General features: G+C 37.5%; 2 protein-coding genes across 2 annotated transcripts; one reads left to right on the forward strand and one right to left on the reverse strand.

Annotated features, from left to right (window-relative positions):
* Nucleotides 1–335: 335 nt before the first annotated feature.
* Nucleotides 336–9,764, reverse strand: LOC148957505 (RNA polymerase II subunit A C-terminal domain phosphatase-like). The gene is made up of 7 exons (XM_089115197.1): nt 9,486–9,764; nt 7,811–7,900; nt 7,397–7,487; nt 6,843–6,968; nt 6,168–6,409; nt 5,168–5,592; nt 336–4,030 (listed from the first exon to the last, which is right to left on the reverse strand). The coding sequence occupies exons 1-7, from the start codon at nt 9,716–9,718 to the stop codon at nt 2,940–2,942; spliced, it is 2,298 nt and encodes a 765-aa protein (XP_088971323.1). The 5' UTR covers nt 9,719–9,764; the 3' UTR covers nt 336–2,939.
* A 282-nt stretch (nt 9,765–10,046) lies between these two features.
* Nucleotides 10,047–17,048, forward strand: LOC135690550 (dehydrogenase/reductase SDR family member 1). The gene is made up of 11 exons (XM_065208135.2): nt 10,047–10,196; nt 11,273–11,459; nt 12,332–12,381; nt 12,982–13,125; nt 13,362–13,400; nt 14,168–14,208; nt 14,322–14,454; nt 14,859–14,981; nt 15,910–15,979; nt 16,300–16,380; nt 16,742–17,048. Exons 2-11 carry the CDS (start codon nt 11,327–11,329, stop codon nt 16,870–16,872), a joined length of 945 nt encoding a protein of 314 aa, XP_065064207.2. The 5' UTR covers nt 10,047–10,196; nt 11,273–11,326; the 3' UTR covers nt 16,873–17,048.
* The last annotated feature ends 4,058 nt before the right edge of the window (nt 17,049–21,106 follow it).

Consider the following 21,106-nt stretch of genomic DNA (forward strand, 5'->3'; position numbering starts at 1 on the left):
AGACCCCGTGGCACGGGTCTTCTGCCATAAATCTGTCCAAAATATCATGCACATTATCGTCTGTGCTGATGCTGGTCAGTTTCACCACTGAAGGAATTAGTACTAATAGGCTGTCCCTTTGGCTTTGCATTGAAATACCCATTTGTTTCTGTAGAGACATTTCGAGCTGGGCAACAGAATGTAAAATGCAGTGGCGTAGCGTCTATGTATGCTACGCTTGCGGCGCAAGCGTAAAAATTTATAGACAAATTCTAAAATTCTTGCAACACTTTCAATGCATAACAATTTCCGCAATAAACGGCTTCTCTTTCTTGTCATGAGCAGCATGCAGTGAACTCTAGCGCCAACAGGCCAATTGGCCCCAATTGGCTATTTTTCCAAGTAAACAGATCGCTAAAAATTATGAAATTCGAAAAATCTGAAAAACTGAAGCCCCTCCACATCACTCTTTTTGCCTGTCCAAAATAAGAGAAACATGTGATGCTCCAATGCAGCTTCAGTGCAACTCGAAAGAAGCTTTTGAGAGAAGTGAGAATTTTCCGGACTGGAGCTTGCGGTCGGCCTGAGCGCAAGCCTTTCCAAATATTTGATAATCCACAACATTTTTCTACCTATAAGCTGCTTTTTGCGAATACTCTTTGCGTGATACATCATTTCAAATCCAATTATTTTCCTTTCTTTACTTTGTGACTGTTGAAAAGAGAAAAAGTTTCGTCAAAGTGGGGTCAGAGTCTATTTGTCATGATCCGCATTCCGTAATTCAAGTCAAAAGACTTGCCAGTATAGTCAGAATTTACGGACCAGGGCATGCGGTAGACCTGAGCGCAAGCCTTGCTAAATACATGATGATTTGCCGGGACTAACTTTCTGAAACTTTACACATGGAAGCATCTTCAATTCTAACAACTCTCACAGCTCACTATTTTTATCTTAGTTAACTATGAGAGTAAAAAATGAGCAGAAACTGTTGCTCCTGTTCGCTTAGGCTCTGCAGTGTGTTAACAATTTCGCAATGTGGAGAGCTCCTTCTTGCGGGAATCCCCAGCTTCATTATAGCATAAAAAATTCTTACATTAGGTGGGCATTAGGTGATGCCTTTTCTTGAGGAATATGAATAAGAATAAAATCTTTTGCAAAGCAGTTTTAGCACTAGGAGTTATTCTGAAAAGTCTTGCTAAACAATTGAGTATTTTTCAAAAACTTTCGCATGGGTGATAATTTTTCCCTTGGCCCCTCTTCCATTTCCAACTTCTGTCGGAGCCTCTGATGCTAAGAATAGACACCTTGATTGATTAGAATTAGAGTACAAATGATTTGTTACTTTGAAAATCAAAATTTGCTATCACGATTATCATTAATTACCGCTTGTATTTTTTAGAAACTGAAATTACCATTACATTTATTCAACATAGCCGTATATTTTATGTTACCGCATGCCTAAGTTCTGCGCTCACGCTACGCCACTGGTAAAATGGACAAGCAGACTGAGAAAGAAAAAATCAATTCATCATGGATACGTTGATTTCAACTATGTTTAATTGAATACTGACTTTACAACTTCACATAACATCGCAAAAAAATTTGGAACAAGTTTAACAACAACACAACAAATCTAGACATAATCTCTCCCCTCGCCCTATTCTTCTCGTCCTTTTCCTTAATCCTCTTCCATTCTTCTCTTGCTCCCCCTCCCCTTGCACCCCTCTACGTTGGCATCGTGTCATATTCGTACAAGTTAATTACCATCGCAGCTATAGTTATATACTTATAGTCAAACTCTTCATGTCTCGGGTCTCTAAATACAATCAGCTGCCACCCCAATTGTCTAGCTGCCCATAGGAATAAAGCCCTCCTTAAAATTTAGGGTTATTCAGGTCACTATTTACTCTATTTACAATTATATACTGGCTTGTAATAAGTGGGGGTAGGCAAGTAAAAGGGGGCTTGGCAAAAAAATAATTCTGCAAAGTTGACATCTATGCTATATACGCTAATGGGTTGTACAGGCACGCACAAATAATTGCCGCCAATGGTTAATATAACCAAAAATGAATACAAAAACGCCACGAACAAGCTTGATACAGTTCAATATTGCACTGTTCAATTGTATCAGATATGTACATTTAGCCATAAAACAGTCAAGCTAACACTGATGTAGTGTGACAGTGTCAAGCTAATACACATTTACTATAATAATAACGAACATCCCGACGTAGCATCCCAGACCGGGGTATAAAGGATGTGTGTGTGTGAAAGGCGTCTTTTGAGGACATCAAAACGGGAATATAGGCCAGTTACCCCTTAATAGCATTTTGACTTGCTATTTTCATCAACAAAAGCATTTAGGAGGTCGTCTGTTTTATTGTTTGTTTACCCTTTACTTGATGTGTGGATACGAAAAGTATCCGGTTGAATGGGACGCAAAGGGTGCCTTGGTTTTGGTGTATCTTGATAATTTTGTCTATGAAAAGGAGGATTTCCAAAACGCTTATACACCATTTTAAATTTAAACTTGCAAGGCGTTCCTTTGGTTTGAAATTACTCATTTAAAACCCCCAGATGCAAAAAGGACATTGTTTTGGGGTTTATCGCTGGGGTCATGGTGGAGTCAGATGATAAAATGAGCATAGACATTTCTCGACAATGGTTCCATGCGAAAACACTGATGTGACGACACTGTAGCTACATTTCCCATAAGAACAAAGCAAGGGAAATCGAAATGGAAATTCGATATAGTACCCCATGGATGGGGTCGCGACTAACAACCCTGGTAGAAGCGACCCCAAAAGTGATCGTACAAATCACTTTACGTGCATCTCGATGCGCGGGAAACAAACATTAAACTGGTGCCAGCTTGCAGTCTCTGCGAGGCCAAAACTGACAAGAATACCGCACTTTGAAAAACATACGACAAAGTTCACTATAACAAAACAGACACATCAATAGTCGATTTGTTTCTCTAGTTCTTCCCCAATTTCAAAATCATCATCACTAAGGTTACTATTTCCGCTGCTATTACTGCTGCTACTACTGGAACGGCCACAAATGTCCCCGTCTATGCCTTCAGACAACAGTGCCAGCCTCTTTTTCCGGACCTCGAGGATTTCATTGTGCAGCTTTTTCTTTCGTTTTCTTGACTTATCTAAAGTAATTCCAAGCTTTAAACTGGCTGAATCCCGCCCCGACCCACTAGAGCTGGAATTGGCACTGCTCCGGCCGCTGCTACTCGAACCGGATATGCTACCTAAAACGTCCGGATCTTCTTCGCTATCACTCGCCATATATTCTTCTACCTCTTTATCCATCTCATCAAGTTCATCTTTGCTGAATGCGACCGGGTTAAGAGAATCTAGAATGTCTTCCTCCGTTGATATTTTATTATTCAGCAAACTCTCTTCGTTATGCTTTGACACGGGTTTCGTCTTATTTCCAGTGACTCTCTCAGCCTCAACATGAATAGGCGTACCTCTCTTCGAAAAGTCTGGGGTATCTCCACCGTTGGCCCGCGAACGATTGGGGACAGGAAACAGCCTTTCATCGACTCGTTCCCACCTCTGAGAACAGCACCATAGCCAGTCCACACCAACGAGTTGAATACCGGATATTCTGCTCGCTCGGTATGCTTTTTCGGTACCGAGTCTAGCAGCAATAACGTGAGTTGTATAGTCTGAAGAAGTGACACTATTGTCGGTGTTCTTACGGTATAAAATACTGTCGGTTACTTTAGCACCAAGACTTACTGCTGTTCGATACACTGTACTATTCTTCACAGGAACGTTTGTCGGTACAACTCCAGTAAATACAATGTTGGTTCCTTGAAGCGTCTGTTGACGTAATGCTGGAACAATTATTCGCGTATCCGGATTCGTTGTTCCCGGAGTGCAAAATCTGGCGATCTCCGGATCCTCTCGAGAAAGGCCTCCATTTGTTTTTATCAAGTCAGTAGTTGAATAAAATGCGCCATGAATACGTTCAAGGATTTCTTCAAGGTAATAAAGATAGTCATCCAAATCCGGGGGGTGATTACTTCCTGCAAAAGTAAGAAAATGTTATATCTCAATTGAATAAAGTAGCTTATTTTCTAACAATCTTAAAGGTCAACTTGAAAAGAAGCAGTTTGAAATCGGTTTTGTCGGAAAGACTATTTGCAATGTAACCTAAATGCAACCAACACCTGCTTGCTAAATCCTTAACCATCTTTAAAAAGATATACCACGTCAGGACATTATTATCATTATAATTACTAACAATTCCTTTTAAGTTGGCATAAGAGAACAAAAAATACATATAGCTAATAAGCTAATCAACAAAATAATTTAAAATCTACTTTACAATGTCCATACTAAACCTAAAAAACCCTAGATCTCTAATGAAAACTTTGCACAATCTGCAGATGCAAGTATTTCCATGCCATAATTTTATTTTTCATTTGAACTCCACTAGTGTATTGGAATCTTTAATCTCCCTTGGTAATGAGGACCACAAATGGTGACCTCTGTACTGAATATTCTCTATCCCGTATGATGTTGTCTTCACTTTTGGCAACCGCAAATGATTTTCATTTCTCAAAATGTATTGAATATCTCTCTCAGTAAGAATGTTTTTCATAAATGTTGGATTTAGATTGTTTTACGATTTGAATATTTCAATCATTAGCAGTTGCAGATTGTGCTGATGAATAGTTCCATATTTTTTCTTCAACTAGGCTAGCTCTAATTCACTATATTCGCATAGTCATCGCAGTGCTCTTTCGTGAACGCGGTTTAACTTTGAATTAGTTGCTCTATCATTAAACATCCATACAAGTAGACAATAATTTAATTTGCTACCTGATGAAAGAATTCATTAAAACTTCTGATCAGAATAGTACATCATAATAGTAAATCACGGACTCTTCTTTGCACTTGTTTCAGGGCGCATATAGGAGAGTCAGGGTCAAAAGATTCTTTGAAAACAGTTTGGTTGGTAATGCCTTGAAATCAGGGTGTCTCATCGCGACAGCAGATGCTTCAGGGAACAATTCTCTTTTAGAGAGAAACCTTATTTAGAGAAAAATTGATTTTTAAGCACAATTTATTTACGGGAGAAAACTCCTGTCGGTTCTTGATTAGGTTCTTTTGGGGGGTTTACTATAAGGTAGATTCAACGAAAGGACTTCACCGCATACCATTAGAGTCGGCATCCGCGTCTATTGCTTCACATTGATTGTTATCAGCCTTGTCACACTGCTCTTTTGTGTTGGAAGTTTCATCTACATTGTCACCATTCTTCATCTCATTCTTCTCACCACTTGCATCCTTCTCATCCCGGTCTTCTCCAGCTCCATTAACCGGCCCATCCTCCTTTCCAACTCCGTTTTCAACTGCCTCCACCTCATCCAACGGCTGGTCTTCAGTTTCTTTGTCTTCATCCGCCTGACTATCTTGCGCAGGAGCTTCGGTGGTACCCGTATTCCCGTAAGGATCATTTATGTCGCCAATCCCTTTGAAGAACTTGTACGGCTTCACAGTTATGAGATTTGGCGCGAAGTTCCACACATCCTCTCTGTCGTCGATTATGCATACCATGTGATCACCACAGGGGAACAAGGCTCTGTAGAAATAGAGGCAAAATGATCAGAAGAATTCGAGCATGGGATTATTTAGCTAGGCATTAATATCTTATATCTAAAGAAAAAACATTCAAATATTGGATTTACGGGATGAACAATAAACACCTTTGGGATGAACTTATGTATCAACTATTTTTGGATCAACTAGGAGCGTCACACAATTAATAAAATCACAATACGAAGAGAAAGCAATCTAAATTTCAACTACGTATGAAAAGTCCTTGCTTATATGTTTGTGAGTACCAGCGATTTTGGGTAGTTTAGTTATGCGCTGTTTCTCAGTTAAGCGCTGAAGGATTTAACTTAAAAAAATTCCGGGTTTTCCCACTTAGAATTGCTACAAAGCAATTGAAACATAAAACTAGTAGTTCAGCAACCTAAATATTTCTGAGAACAAAGAGAGACACAAATCTTCTTATTTCTGTTGGTGCAAAAACTTTAACAAAGCCAACACATATATATAATACTCTTTATAATCCCTTAAAAAAGTGCCAAAAAGAGTCTTGCATGACAGAGATATTTGTTGGGCTGACATGAAAAAGCATATAAATCGTGCCTTAAGTCCTGTGACTTGCTGAAGAAATCCATACATTCATCCCTTGATCTGATTCTATGGGCAAAGAGCTTTTCATCTGGATCCAAGTGTCTCGCTATGGTGTGGGCATATATCCTCGATCCCATTGTGAATATATGAAGCTCGAATAACTTCGATGCTTTCTCAAGGAAGTCCTTTGCACCTGGCCTCACCTTCGTGTGGTATTCGATTGGATGGTCCGGAAGGCGATAGTGGAAAATGTCCTTCGTAACACAAAGATATAAAAATCATACATACAATATTTTCATAGAAAAAAGGATATCAAAGTAACATTATGTGTTTACATTTGAAGATCACCAGTAAGAATTCATAGGTATTTCTACGTTCGGGTCTCCTTCATGTCGAGGGTGATATAAAATAGAGAACATAGTAAAAGTAACGATTGTAAACAAATCAACAACGAAAGAAAATTTAAACGATAATAGTCAGGAACAAAGCAATAAGACGATGAAAAACCAATGCAAAATGAAATTGCGGAGAGAACATCCTGTTTTTCTTCCATCTAATACATTACACAATAATGTTCTTGCACATTTAATGATCTTAATTCTATCATTTAAATTGGACATCGCCATTCACACAGTAGACTACAGTCATTAGAAAACTTCTCAAGGGGTCTGAAAAAGGTCCTCTTACCGGAATGTCCCTTGGCACTGCTTCATGCGTAGTATGAATCAATGTTTGGTCCAAATCAACAATAAGTGCCAACTTTTTTGCTCTCAGGAGCTGTCTTTCATCATATCTGGCGATCCTCTCAGCCTCCTATAGCAACAGAGCACTTACTTCTAAATAACATCAAAAAGGTTTTTTCTAGAATTCCATCAAATATTTCACCAATTGACACTTGATCACAAGCTGGCTTGCTACATACAAATCTACAAGCTCTTGTAAATGTTTTAATCATAATTCTTAAAAGTAACTTTGGTATTAAAAACAAAATTAAATTAGGTGTCATTTATAACAAATCCACCATCAGCTATAAAGACACCCCTGCTATTCTAGCTCCAGTTGCCTCAGACAGATAAGTAAACCCAACATTCCAATTATCTAAGCCAAAGTAAAAAATACCTCAGAAAAGAGACCCTGATCATTTAAGGCGGTTGTGGGGGTCATGCAAATGTGGGGGGGGGGGGGGGTCATGTATCACATTAGGTAAGGTCAGCAGTAATATCCAAGGGAATACAACATACCTCAAAACTAACACGAAGCTCTGGGATATTATGAACCATCGATACCCCTGCAGCTACAGGTCCAGTTAAACATCCAGGGATACTTGCTTCCCTTAAATTTCAAACCAGAAAGTTTATTAAAAGCCTTATGAGATGTTTCCTAGAACATACCACCTGTGAAAACATGCATAGAAAACTTGGATTTGCAACTTGATAAGAAACAACACATGTGGAATTGGAAGGAAGCAAAACTTTTTTGGAAGGCAAAATCATGCAAAAATGAAAACATTAGTAATCTGCAGCTTAAAGAAATGATAACATTGAAAATCCTCTTTATGTAAACAATTCATGACTACTGGTACAAAAGTAACACAAGTTTTAATTACTAAACCAAAATAAGCTATGAATGAATGCATAGAGAAGAATATTTCTTACCGTCGAAGGTCAGCTCCACATTCACAGCACATATCCTTCATTATAATTGTGTGCAGACAGTGACTTTCATCAATGAAAATAACTGGTTGCCTACAGACGAAGATTAAGATGCCTGGATTATTGGTGCTTGGTCACAAGACAATGATGCTGTGTTAATGCTTGTGGGTGGGATGAATCCACCTCAGCAACTGAAGTGAGATTTTGTAGGACAGATTTTAACGACTTTTGCTACTAAAAAGTTATCTTGTCTGCCAAAACTATAAAGATTGATTTTATAAAACCAGGAAATTTAGTTCAGGTTGACTGTTCTTAATTATTTCAAAAATTTGAGGTTGTATAGACTTTCCCAAAGTCTATTTTATGTTAAATCCATAAGGCATTCGTACTACTGCGAGGGCATATCTAAACTGCAAAGGAGACAATAGAAGGCAAAGAAAATTATACTTTTGACTCTTGTAGGCTTATGAATAATTAATGAGCTCACAACATTCTCATTAGTTCCGCTCTTAGTCCAGGGGGTTACCGCCTGCAAAGAAGTCATTTTAAGGATGTTGGGATTAACACCAAGACATATTCATAGGTGTTACAAAAAGCCTCCCACAGCTCTTCCCATCAAACATTCAGTAATTTTTTAACTCTCTTTAAACATTTTTAACTCTCTTGGAAAGCGCTAGCAATGGGTTTGTATAATTTGTTCAAAGGATATTAACAAATACAAGAACCCTCAGGATCATATTTTACGTTTATTTTCTAATGGTGGATGAAAAACAAGCAACTGTATGCTTATTGAGAAATATTTTGATGTTGGAGATGGGGATTTGAAAATAATTTGTAAGGTGTGCGCATACCAAGTATACAGAATGGCTTGAAAGTTCAGGAAGGAAAGAAAGACCAATTGAAAGTTAGGAGAAAACTAGTGAAAGAGAAATACACGAATAAATCAATAAAAAGAGGATTGCAAAGTGTTAAGGCCTCATTCGCCAACAAAGTGAGTGCAACAACTTTCATTTACAAACAAGTTCCAGACTGGAAACTTTGTTGCATGAACAAGTTCATTTCAAAATTTTGCTATGCATGTTCGAAATAAGGCACTTTTAAGAAATTTGCATTGTTAATAAAGTGAAATGTTATTAAATAGGGACTTTGTGTGGCCAAGATGCAAAAGTGCGTGGATGGAAAATTTGAGTGCACCAGCAATATATTGCGGGCGCACGACAAAGTTTACAAACTGAGAAGTTTGAATATTCACCGAAAAAGCACCAACACATTGCTAAAAATCCTCGTTTTTGAGATAAAACGTTGTTCAAAATTGCATTTTACAGTGGCTCAGCCTCAGCTTGTTCTTAATTTGTTCTTAACTTTTGACCAATTTTGAGGCTCGTGTTCTTATAAAATTGTTCTTATAAAATAAGAGTATACTGTTTTATCAACTGCTCATATTTTCGCTGTACTTAAAGAAATGCCCCGTTGGACCTTCGTTGTACAATTAACATTAAATGTACTCTGGTCTAGACTTCGAATCGTACTTTTGAACAGGGCATGGGATGCTCATTTCAAAGAAAGTAGAGCAGCTTAATGCCTTTCATCAACAAAATAAAAAGATAACCTACTGAAGTGAATTTTGCAGTTAAACAATCAGACGAAACCCTGCAAAGATGATGACAATAAGTTTTACCCTGCTGATACTGTATCGCCTTGCTCGGCAAGAATCTTTGAAACCTTTCCTTCAAATCTTGACTTCAGTATCCGTTCTTGAGGCTGTGTCGAGGACGCCTTCTCGCCACTACTGCATTGCATGTAGCTTGCAAGGTTGGCATCTTTGACTACCTCTTGGCCCTTTTTCACATGCCACTTTGTTATCTTTACAGTGAATTTTCCCGAAATTGCAACTTTGCGAACAGTCGCCATTTTTGGACGCGAACAGTCGTTTCGCGCGAATGTAACTGCGTGGCTCCGCCACAGCAGCTTGTTGTTAGGGAGGAGGGTAAAAAATGGCCTTTCCAGATTTTAACCATGGGCTCCGACGCAGGTTGGAAAGTGGAGGGGCCAAGAGAAAATATAACAATCACAACAAAGGTTTTTAAAAAAAGCTTTGTTGTTTTGCAAAATAGTGAGAGGGCCATGGCCCCCCGGCCTCCCCCCTTCGTCGGAGGCCCTGTAAACCTTTTGGAATTCGCCGGACCAGCTCTGCTTTGAAATTGGCAATAATGCAATTTTTTGGCTACTTTGAGCAAAATTTTGAAAGTATATTAACGAATCAAAAAATTGCTTTTATTATTACCATAATCCACTGCAGCCTCTTCATGGCGTAATGCGGAAGATACTCCATACGAGGCAAGTCATTCTGCAAAGATCACCTTCTGTAAATAAGTGTTGAGGTTTTGCGGTAAGTTGCTACTTTTGAACCTTGAAATTTCCTTGTTAATGCATAATGCTGGTAAGGAAATGACGACAATTTAGGTGTTTGATATGATTAAAAATGACCCTTGATATCTATGCAAGGCAATTTGTGCAGGCATGCAGTACTTCGCCATATAAATGCTATGACGAGGGACCATATTATGGAAACAAGGTTGCATTGACCATGCTATATCCCTGCCAATTTTAACCTGGGGTGTTTTTATATTACGTTTTTAGCTTTCACCTGAAAATTTTATAAATCTGTAATAAGATCACTTTCATTTTCTTAACTTTAAATTGTAATTTATTTTGATGTCAAAATAACACATACATAATGATTTACATACATACATGCTATAAAAAAGGGCATATGTACACAAACAGCACTGCACTGGATTAGATCTCTGATCTGGAGAGGTAAAAGCATCTACACGCGTGCAAGTGAACTTGGTAAAATGTATCTTACTTTATATGAAAGTATCCTAGAGTTCTTTTGGGCCATTGATGAAATATTTTGTGGTTGTGTGCAAGGGGACCAGAGTGCAAAGTATTTTTTATGCGCGGGGAATTATTTTCTGTTGCTTACGCTTGCACAGGAACAAATCATGTTGCAAAATGAAAGGTTAAAAGCTGCAGGATTTCATTTTCAAATAGCACTTTTAGGGATCGAGATTAGGCTATGCGCGGAATTCATATGAAAGTCCATGTTCCAACTGCTCGGGTTGATCTAAATTTGCAAAAATGCGGGGACGGGATTTGAGCAAAAAATTATTGCGTACCCAAACTTTGCAGTCTGGCAAAGGGTCTAGGGGCATAAAAAATGGTTGATGATTGCCTTTATCATTTTTTAGCTTTATCTTAAAATTTAGTGCATTTTTTCAAAAAATTTGACTTGGTGCTCTCTATGTTTGATGGTGCTGCATGCTCCAGGTAATATAGAGCTGGCACCTGACCCTGAGCATTTGTTTCTTGTTTTGTGTTAATTGTTTACCAACCTGCTCCTGCAATGGTGTTTAAGGTCCACAAAGCAGTATGTATATTATTCTTTGCTTTTATTTCTAGGCCAATGCAGTGTCTGGTTCAAAGAAATATCATCTAGGTTTATCTTAAAGAGGGATGGCAGCTCTAGAAGCAAAGTTTTGTGGTATGCTTAGTGGGTATGTTGCACTGGTGACTGGTGCATCAAGAGGGATTGGAAAAGGCATTGCCAAAATGTTATGTGAAGCTGGGGCAACAGTTTACATTACAGGTATATAGTTCATCAACAGCTGCTATCCACAGTCAAATTACTAGATCATTCTAATTGTTGAAGTATTAATGATTGTTCAAAAAAATCATTCACCACATACTGAACAGTTTGGTTATGTGCCTAATCAATCATGGGGTGGTAAAAAGCAATTTTTGCCAATTCTTGTGTTATATCAACTGCCCCCTAACATGAAAAGGGCAACCTTTATAAGATAGGGACAAATCAATGTTATTGGACATCATTTGAAGTGTTTGATGACAAAGTATAAAAAACAATTGGTTCATGCTTTATTGAAAATATTGGGCACAAATTGTCAACCACCCATTATGCAAAGAGAAGTTTGTTGTTGATGGCACTGACAGTGCTACAGAGTTTCAAATAAAAACGATGAAAAAAACTTTTATTTGTTTGAACAGTAAGAAATGGCAGCCCTGTATACTTTGTGGTGGCATTTCTTGACATGAGTAGATTTAGTGGAGCTGTTGCTATCTAAATTGAAAGCAGCAAATTTTCCAATTTTGGCCTTTTTCAAATTGAAATTGCCTGTGGAAAATTTGTTTTTGGCCTACTACTTAAATTTGACCTTTTTTGGCCTTTTTCAGCAGAAATTTTTTGGGGAATATTTCATTTTGCCTTTTTATGTGCATTTGGCCTGAGTTTGTTACTCATTTGGCCTTCTTTTGTTGATCTCATCTGGCAAACCTGAATAAAATGATTAACATCCAATGAATGTAGTTTTAAAAAGATTTGATTATTATTTTTTTAAATGTGCCTGCAGATTCTGTTTACCTGTAGTGACTTGCACTTAAGTGAGGCCTGCAAAGCAGTTTAGAAATGTTTATTCTAATTATTTCATGTTTATTTGTTTTTAGGTAGGAGAATGGAAGGTGGTGATTTTCCGTTATGTGATGCAGCTCAGGATGTAAGTAGATTTGAGCATATTGGGGTCTGAATAATGTGAACTCTTCTCTTGGATTCAATTCAAAATATATTATTCAACTTATTGCTCTTTCAAGTCTCATTAAGATTTTGTATGACCAAATAAGTCACGGATGATAATTTGTCCATAGTTGAAATAGGTTTATATATAAATATCCTTGGATTGCCTCTGCTAAGTTGAAACAAAACACAATACCGTAAATCCTGGAATTGCCCCCCCTCTTCGAAAAAGCCCCCACCTCAAACAAGCCCCCACCCGGAAATTCTCGAATTGGACCCCTCAATTTGATGATTTTTGCCATCTGAGGTTGTCTATGGCCTTTTATTGAATTACCACAACGAATTCATACTTTTGGGAGTAATTAATTTAATGCTCATAAAGAAATTCCTACTACAATAAACGAGGTCTTTTTATAATTTAACACTTGTCTGTACAATAATTTTAGAACCCCCCCTCTCGTATAAGCCCCCCCCCCTTGAATAAGCCCCCATCCAAAAATATCAAAAATAAATAAGCCCCCAAGGGGGCTAATTCGAGGATTTACAGTAAGTGTAGATTTATGTAGCCAGTTCTTCGTCACAGATAGAGAACAGAGGTGGTAATTGTGTTCCAGTGGAGTGTGATCACTCAAATGATCAGGATGTTGAGAAACTTTTCACAAAAATCGAGAAGGAACAAGACGGACGGCTAGATATTCTTGTAAACAATGCATTCGCTGGTGTTAATGTAAGCACTTTTGCTATTCTTTGTTTCATTTTTATACATATTTCGGTTTGATTAAAAAGAAATTCTTTCAAAATTGCGCTGAAAAGATTCTGAAAATTTAGATTTATGTTCTAACGTTTTAAACTCTGAAGAGTGTCAGACGAAAAGCTTTAGTTTACTAAATGTTTGCTTTTTTCAAAGCCACCTTAAAAATTGTGTCACTTTTTCACAGCTACCTTTCTCGCAATCTTTTTTAGTTTATTATGAAACAGATGGGGAAAAAATTCTACGAGCAGGTTTGCTATTTAGTTTTATAAAAAAAATTTTTCTGTTTCTAGAAACTAAAAATGATTAAAATAATAATATACGTCTTCACACAAAGGCTCTATTTTTTATAAGATATTCTGTTTTAAAATTGATGCAGTTGTCGTTCTATCTGCTAATTCGTCGTCGTGTTTTGATCCGATGGTAAACTTCACAAACACTCATGTAGATTATTTGCATGCATATTCCTAGCTGTCAAACAAGGGGTGGATATAAGAATATCTGAAGGCAGTAGCCAGGAATATAATTGGTGCATAAATTTTGTTGAGGTAGAAACTACAAAACCATTCTTGATTTGAAAAGTAGGTACAAGCTTGTTTTCAGGTCGTGGAAAGGTGCAACTGCAACGGTTTTTGGGGTTTTAAAGCAAGTGTTAAGGTTTGATTTGAAATCATGCGTGTACATACTTTAACTTTGGGGTTCCGGGCATTTATACATGTTATATTGGTCAAAGCATGATACCAGCTTGTCAGTTATCAAGGTGAAAACTTTTAGGAGCAGAAACCCCTTCAGTCCTTACCACGTCTTTTAGATACACTGACAAGTTCTTTGTAAGGCCTAAATGCTTATGACGATTCAAGGACGGTATTGGAACTATCTAGGTATGATCTTTATGTTTTCGTTCTTTCAGTGGTTGCAAAAGGCGTCACCAAATGTTTTCTTTCGGAATGATATTTGTTTTTCTGATGTTTAGTTCTTTGCGAACGGATTTTTGAAATTTTATTTTTCTTTATTTCAGCCCATTGAAGCTTGGGATATAATAAACAACGTCGGGACAAGGTACCTTTCACTGCATATTATTCATTGCTTCAGTACTTTCTGTTTCAGATTACTGCAAGTTAAGACATTTCACATTACTGCAAATTTTTACAATGTTCAATTTTATCTTGCAGGTCCAATTACATTGCCGCTCACCATGCAGCAAATATGATGGTGAAGAGAAATTCAGGTTTGATAGTCAACATATCGTCCCCTGGGGGACTTCGGTATCTGTTCAATTTGGCATATGGTGTCGGCAAAGAAGCTGTAAGTGCAGATTACATAGGGGCCGGAAATTTTTCTTTTAAGCCTATTGATAGGACCGTGACAGCCCCCCAAAGTGTTTATCATTTAAGGTTTCGTTGATAGGTTCTGTCCCGTTGATAGGGCAGCTATTTTCAATATTTTTCTTCAATATAAAATATCTTTCAAATTCACTCATTTTGAGCATTTCCCATTGATTTTTCTGCATTTTTTATTAATAAACATGGTTATGAGCGTGAATAAGTGTTGGTTCCGCTGTCTGTCTGGTCTGCTACAAAGAAGTTCTCATTTGAATGCAATCCGTTTGCATCTGTTTCGCTTCCCAGAAGTATTTGTAAATCGACTCTTCTTGCGTTTCTTACTTACCTGGAGAGTTCTGTATGAGCTGTTTATTCTTTTACCAACAGAATGACAGAATGGCTGTTGATATGGCAATAGAGCTACGCAAGAAGAATGTGTGTGTGGTCTCGATGTGGCCTGGAGCCGTGATTACAGAACTTGTTGATGAACAGATTAACAATGGAACCAAGGTTCATTACCCCATGCGCAAAAATTATAGAACTTACGCTAAAAAAAGCTGTAACCTCGCCAAAATAATCCAACCACCCTATTTTCATCTACTTCGGCAAATTTTTCTAGTGTCCTCCAATCACCTACTCCATACCTGTTGAACTTATGACTTTTCTTGTTGTCTGACTTCCATGTATCTGTCCCAGCTTGTCTTCTTTAATCGCGATGTCCATTTTCTTTCTATTGTTCCGAAACAATGAAATTGCATGACACAGGGGGCTGGTTGATTGGCCTCAAAGCTAGGACAAGGTATGGTTTAATAAAGGGGGTGCCTCCCATAATATACAGGTTTCCTGAGCCTGAAGGTGTTAATTAAAAGAATTTAAAGAATCCCGTGAACTTTTGTTCAAATAAGTACATGGCTTTGTAGATTGTGTCGTGTCCCCAGATTCCTATCTTGAAAAAGATGCATTATGAATAGATTAAGACGGTTTAGACGGAAGAGTAGCTTTTAAAAGTAATATTTTGTATGATTAGAATTCAATTTAATGTTTATCTGTTCTTATTTTGAACCTTAGTACTTAAGCATCCAGATTCATTGACAATTTTTCACAAAAAATCGCAAGCACGACCTCAAAAATCATCCACCAACCCCAACTATATGCTCTGGAAATTTTGTGTATAAGCAGCCGCCCCTCAGAATTACCTTATCGATTTTCCAATGCTAACTTCCTTTCCTCTTCCTCGTGCGTCCTCGCCACACAATTGCACCTTTGCAGGGATGTGGAACATCAAAGCGATTCTTAACCGAGCTCTTGTTGTAGGTATACTGAGAAGGAAGTTTTATCAGACATCTAAGTTGCTTAGTACCGTCATTCTACCAGGATATGATTGATCATTGCCGAATTCCACGTAATTCAACTTCTAATAAAACCTTGCCCATTTTAGTTATCTACCGCCTTCAGCAACCCACAAGATTCAACACTCACTGGAAAAGTGATTGTTGGATTAGCTTCAGGTGAGTTGCGTATCCTAGTTTTATCAAAATATGCTGAAGTATATTTTTTTGGATGCTTTTAATGATGATAAAGATGATGATTTTGGAGGCAACCTTGCTGGAAACGAAACCTTTCTGGTGGTTTCTAGAAAATATAGATTTATTTTCTATTTTCTGCTAAAACATTTATTAACGTTTGCCTTTATTTAATATTCTTTGAATTTTCAAACAGTAAAATGCGATGCATAGTAAGCGAGAGACGCAGAAAACCCTCTAAGTTTACGATAGGATGTTGTCCTAGTTGTGTATGTTCTTATAAGTCATGGGCTCTTAAATTACAGATAAGAACAAGATGTCAAAAAGTGGGAAAGTTGTCATCGTTGCTGAGCTGGCAAATGAGTATGGGTTAAAAGATGTTGGAGGTTTGTGTTGGTTGTCGGGTCCTTATAGCATGCTTATATTTACTGTCCAGGATACACGTCACATTCAGTACCAGTGCTCTTAAAATACCAGTATTGTTACTGCTCTATCTCCGTAGTGTCATTTGATCGTATTCTTTATTTCTCCGATCTTAAGCCTTGTCCAATGTCTTAAAGTTTACAGTTGAACAGAGTGCAGCGACGAAACAGAACGTTGTTTAAACCATTCAGTTTTTCTAAGACTAGATTTATTCACAGTTTTATAAAAAAAATTTGCAGGCATGCCTATGTTTTAATTTCGAAAGTTTGATACCAGTCCAGTGCGATAAGAGATTATATGTTCTAAAGTACAAGTTTTTCTTAGATTCAACTCCATTGTCTGTGCGTCAATTGAAGTATCTAACCGGAATGTACTGTCCTGGCTACGAATGGCTGGTACCATCTTTCCTGTATGTGCCAAAGTGGCTATTCTCTTTCGGAGGTCACAAATTGTAGAGCTTCCCCAAATAAAGAAGAACCTTCCACTGCTATGAATTTATAAGAAAAATTGTTTCGCAAATATTGTCATAGGTTTGTATACACTACATAGAAATCTTTATAATATAAAAGTACACTTAAAAAGTAGAATCAGAATTAAAATGATAATTTGTAATGAATTCTTTACAAGCAAACATTACTCTTTTTTCTTTTTCTTGTTAGAATTTTTCCTTTGATTAAACTGTTTCGGCTATCTGTATAAACCTGAACCAGAAGAAGTGTTCTACTAAATGGAAAAGGTTTTACTAAAGAGATGTAATCCTTTTCATCTCATTTGCCTTACTTTGTCAGACTTTCGTACATACGGCTCTATCATTTTTGAGTACAGCTTGATGGCAAATCTGCATTGTGCCGTGTGTTTATGCCTCTCCATAAAAACATGTGCCGTTGCGTGAACAACGATGCCTCTGTTTTCGTGGATAAAGAGGATTTCTTAGTCGATTTGTGGCGCGAGAAACCCTGCTAGTATTCCACATCCCCTCCAAAATGTGTCGAAAGGAACGCAAACGCATCGGTAAGAGCTGCAGCCGTGACTACTGATACATGATCCTCTTGCTTCGCTCCTACTTCGTCAATAATCAAAATTGCTAATATTTTAATTCGTTTCTGTTTCAATTTTCCTATCCTGAGAATGTTAAGTCTCGTTGGCTATATGAAAAAAATAATTGCAAATTTCCCGCCTTTTTTAATAAAGACTCGTTATGAGATCGAGACCAAAAATTATTGGCAAGCGCAAAAGAACTCTTACTCGGGGAACAATCAATTTCTTACTCGGGGAAAAACGGAGATTTAGATAAAAAAGCTTCCACAGAAGACATTGCCACATCCCTCATCAAATCAGGTCTTCGGGTCGCATTTCCTCATCAAAAGAAGTAACGTTGGGCCGTTGGTGCATCGGTAGAAGTTGCTACACCTAAACCCATATAAAACCCTAAACGTCAAGTACAAGCAACCTAAAATTCTGTGAAAGGAATGGACACGAAAAGTTCACTTTTGCCTACAACACAATTAGATACGCTTATCTGAGTCAGCATCTGAGTCAAGGGGCCAACAATTCCGTGCAGAAACACAGACGACAGAACTCCTACTTCTTTAATATTCCCAAAGGCATCAAAAGTAGCCACATAAATACAAGAATGGAAGCATGGGAACTCACACCTGAAGAGAAATAGTATTTCTGATCTATTTGAAGCCCTCTTTCTTTTTCAACTCCCCTTCCTGATAAATGTCGACCCTAAAAGTGAAAGAAGATAGTTAACGCCCACTTTTCAACGTCCCCTTTCTTTTTAATGCCCCTTATAAAATGTTTGATAGATTGTTGTTTGGTTGTTTTGAGGTTGTTCTATTTTCTCCATTGTATAATTTTTCTGAGATTCTTGGAAGAAATTCAGATTGTAGTGATTTTAATATTGTAAATTAGGCCATATTCCTACTTCATGCCATCACCATGACATCCAACTACGTCATTCACGGCGTCACCTAGCACATGACATTCCCTTCACCATTGTACACACGTTCACACATCTATGTCATGCTGATTTCTTCCCAAGTCTAGATCTTTCCTTCTCCATTGCATCATCATTACATCATCACAACACATCATTACTCAGCACATTTATTTTGTATATAAGTATGTTAATTTGTATGTAATTCAGTCAGTCAAGTTCAGTTCAGTTCACATCAGAGTTACACAGGCAACACAATGTCTCTCTCACTGGCTCCGTGTTCTCTGCACGTTAAATAAGATTCGTCGAAGCGAACACCAACGATGGAAAGTCACAGGATATGATAGGAACCATTGCAATTCATGCTAAATAATAGCGTTCCTATAAGATGATAAGGTACACAAATTTGCTTTCGGGAATTTTTGAATTAACGCCCACTCCCTAATTAACGCCCCTTTCTAATTAATGCCCACCATAAAACTAAAAAATAAATTAACGACCCGGGCGTTAAATAGATGAAATACAATTCAACTAAAAATTCTACGACATCCCTCGTGCGTGGAATTAATTTGCTGAAAACACGGTTGATCTATTCATTGAGGATTTCGCCTTACCCGGGGACGGGTTTGTTTCTCTGGATAAAGCAAACCCAGAAACAGCGCCACAAAATTGAAACTGGGGGGGGGGGGGGGCTAACAATCAAGTTTAGTGACATAGGAGGCCACCATGGCTGGGTCCGACGCAAAAACTTTTTAAATAAAGCCTTCTAGAATGGTTAAAAATGCATCTCCGGGGCTAAAATTTAAAGAATTACCGCTCAGAATTATACAATTAGACGATTAGCAGAAAATTATTGACTTTTAGGAAAGACTTGGAAGGGGAGGAGTCATGCTAAAACACTAGGGAACGACGTTGCCGGAAGAAAAAAAGGGTCACCTTTGGTTCAGAGTGCACATCGATGTGAATAACAAGAAGCTGTTGTATTGGTTGAGAGAATTTTACTTCCTGAACAGAAACGTGCATCTTCTCTCTCGTTCTTTGTCTTGAGTATTTTCAGTAGGCCGTCTTCACCCGTCCAAAGTGCAGACATTGCAATGATACAGAAAGTTATCTATTGAATTAATGCAAATGACAGACAAATCATAGAAATATACCTAAATACGTTAGTAAATAGAATCAAACAAAATCAAGCAGTATGTAAACAGTTTGTTTTCTCTTTATTTCATACTCTGTGTTCAAAAATGATAAAAAAGACGGTCAAAACTTTCATCGCTGAAAAAGTTGCCAGTCCTGGCTTTTATCCTGGCTTTAGCTATCCTGGCCTGGCTTTCGTTTCCACTTTTTAGATGACGGGCACCGCGCAGCCATGTGGCTAGCAGGGGCTATAGTGTTAAACAATAGATTTTCCTGTTGTTTCTCAGTACCCTATTGTTTCTGGGTAATTTGTGTTTGTGTGAATGAAGAAAAGGCCACTGTAGCAGGCTGCTCGACGGGCTCCAAGGAGTTCTTGCGGCGGAAAGTCGATAAAAATGTAGCAAATATGAAACACCGAAAAGTCGATAAAAATGTAGCAAATATGAAACACCGCAATACGCCGAGAATAAACAACAATAAATACACGTAAATCAGTAAATTGAAAATTTTCTGAAGCTAATGAGTTTGTTCAAAACTTTTACCACAGTAATTGTAGCCAAATTTAAGCGTGGTTTTGATAAATCTTGGGTGTGACCAACAAATTAAAATCAATTAAATTAATTAAAGCACAATTTAATACCTAAAAAAGTTCTCTATATCTGAATGACAAAATAGAGCTTTTTACGTAAACGTGAAAAAAAGAAAAATTAATTACACTCTTTTTTTATAAGAACCAGTAAATTTAAGTTCAGGCTGATTGTTCTTTATTTTCTCGAAAATCTGAGGCTGGATTGTTCTTAATTTGTTCTTAAATTAGGAGGATATAAGCAGAGCTATTGCTAGCTTTTTCGCTCTAAAGAGATGTGCAGGCCTCATTTGCCAACAAAGTGAATGAAACAGCCTTAATTTGCTGAAAAATTTGAATATTCACCCAAAAAGCACCCACACATCGCTAAAAATCCTCGATTTTGAGAAAAAACGTTGTTCAAAATTGCATTTTGCTGAAGCTCAGCCTCAGCTTGTTCTTAATTTGTTCTTAACTTTTGACCAGTTTTGAGGCTCGTGTTCTTATAAAATTTTTCTTATAAAAAAAAGAGTGTAATTAACATCAACAACAAGTAACAGTACGAGCATGATTTAGCGACAACTATTAAAATCTATGTAAATTTAGCCAAAGCAAACAAGGAAAGAGAAGCAACAGCTACAACAAAGAACTTAGTCTGCTTTACAACAGAGAACTTAGACTTTGGTACCTAAAAGGTTTCCCTGATAAGTCTTGGTTGCTTATACAGGGCCGCCGGACGCAGGTTTGAACAGGGGGGGCCAAAACGAATAAAAAGGGCACAAATATTTTATTCTGTTGCATTAATTGCTTCACTCTACTGATTCGAAAGAGGTTTCAGAAGTGAACCGAATTTCTCAAGAAAAATACCATATCGTTTTCGTACATCTTTAATTTTCTGTTTTATTCCACATACAATTATTACGTGACTCTACGTTGCTCGTCTCTTACCTACATTTCGAGCGACTCTATTTCTTTTATATGAAATTGCTCCAATTATCTAATAATACTGATTACTTTGCTAATCTGCTTGACTTACAGTTTTTACTGC

Source organism: Rhopilema esculentum, unplaced genomic scaffold (assembly GCF_057945365.1).
Source record: "Rhopilema esculentum isolate cy_ngs unplaced genomic scaffold, ASM5794536v1 HiC_scaffold_23, whole genome shotgun sequence".
In the NCBI taxonomy this organism is placed as follows: Eukaryota; Metazoa; Cnidaria; class Scyphozoa; order Rhizostomeae; family Rhizostomatidae; genus Rhopilema; species Rhopilema esculentum.

Coding starts and splice junctions, on each gene's coding strand:
- LOC148957505 (XM_089115197.1), bottom strand. CDS start 9,718: ATGGCGACTGTTCGCAAAGTTGCAATTTCGGGAAAATTCACTGTAAAG. Junction 6,969..7,396: donor AGCTTCGTGTTAGTTTTGAG/GTATGTTGTATT, acceptor CTGTTGCTATAG/GAGGCTGAGAGGATCGCCAG. Junction 5,593..6,167: donor AGCAAGTCACAGGACTTAAG/GCACGATTTATA, acceptor CTATTTCTACAG/AGCCTTGTTCCCCTGTGGTG.
- LOC135690550 (XM_065208135.2), top strand. CDS start 11,327: ATGGCAGCTCTAGAAGCAAAGTTTTGTGGTATGCTTAGTGGGTATGTT. Junction 12,382..12,981: donor TATGTGATGCAGCTCAGGAT/GTAAGTAGATTT, acceptor TCTTCGTCACAG/ATAGAGAACAGAGGTGGTAA. Junction 14,455..14,858: donor ATGGTGTCGGCAAAGAAGCT/GTAAGTGCAGAT, acceptor TTTTACCAACAG/AATGACAGAATGGCTGTTGA.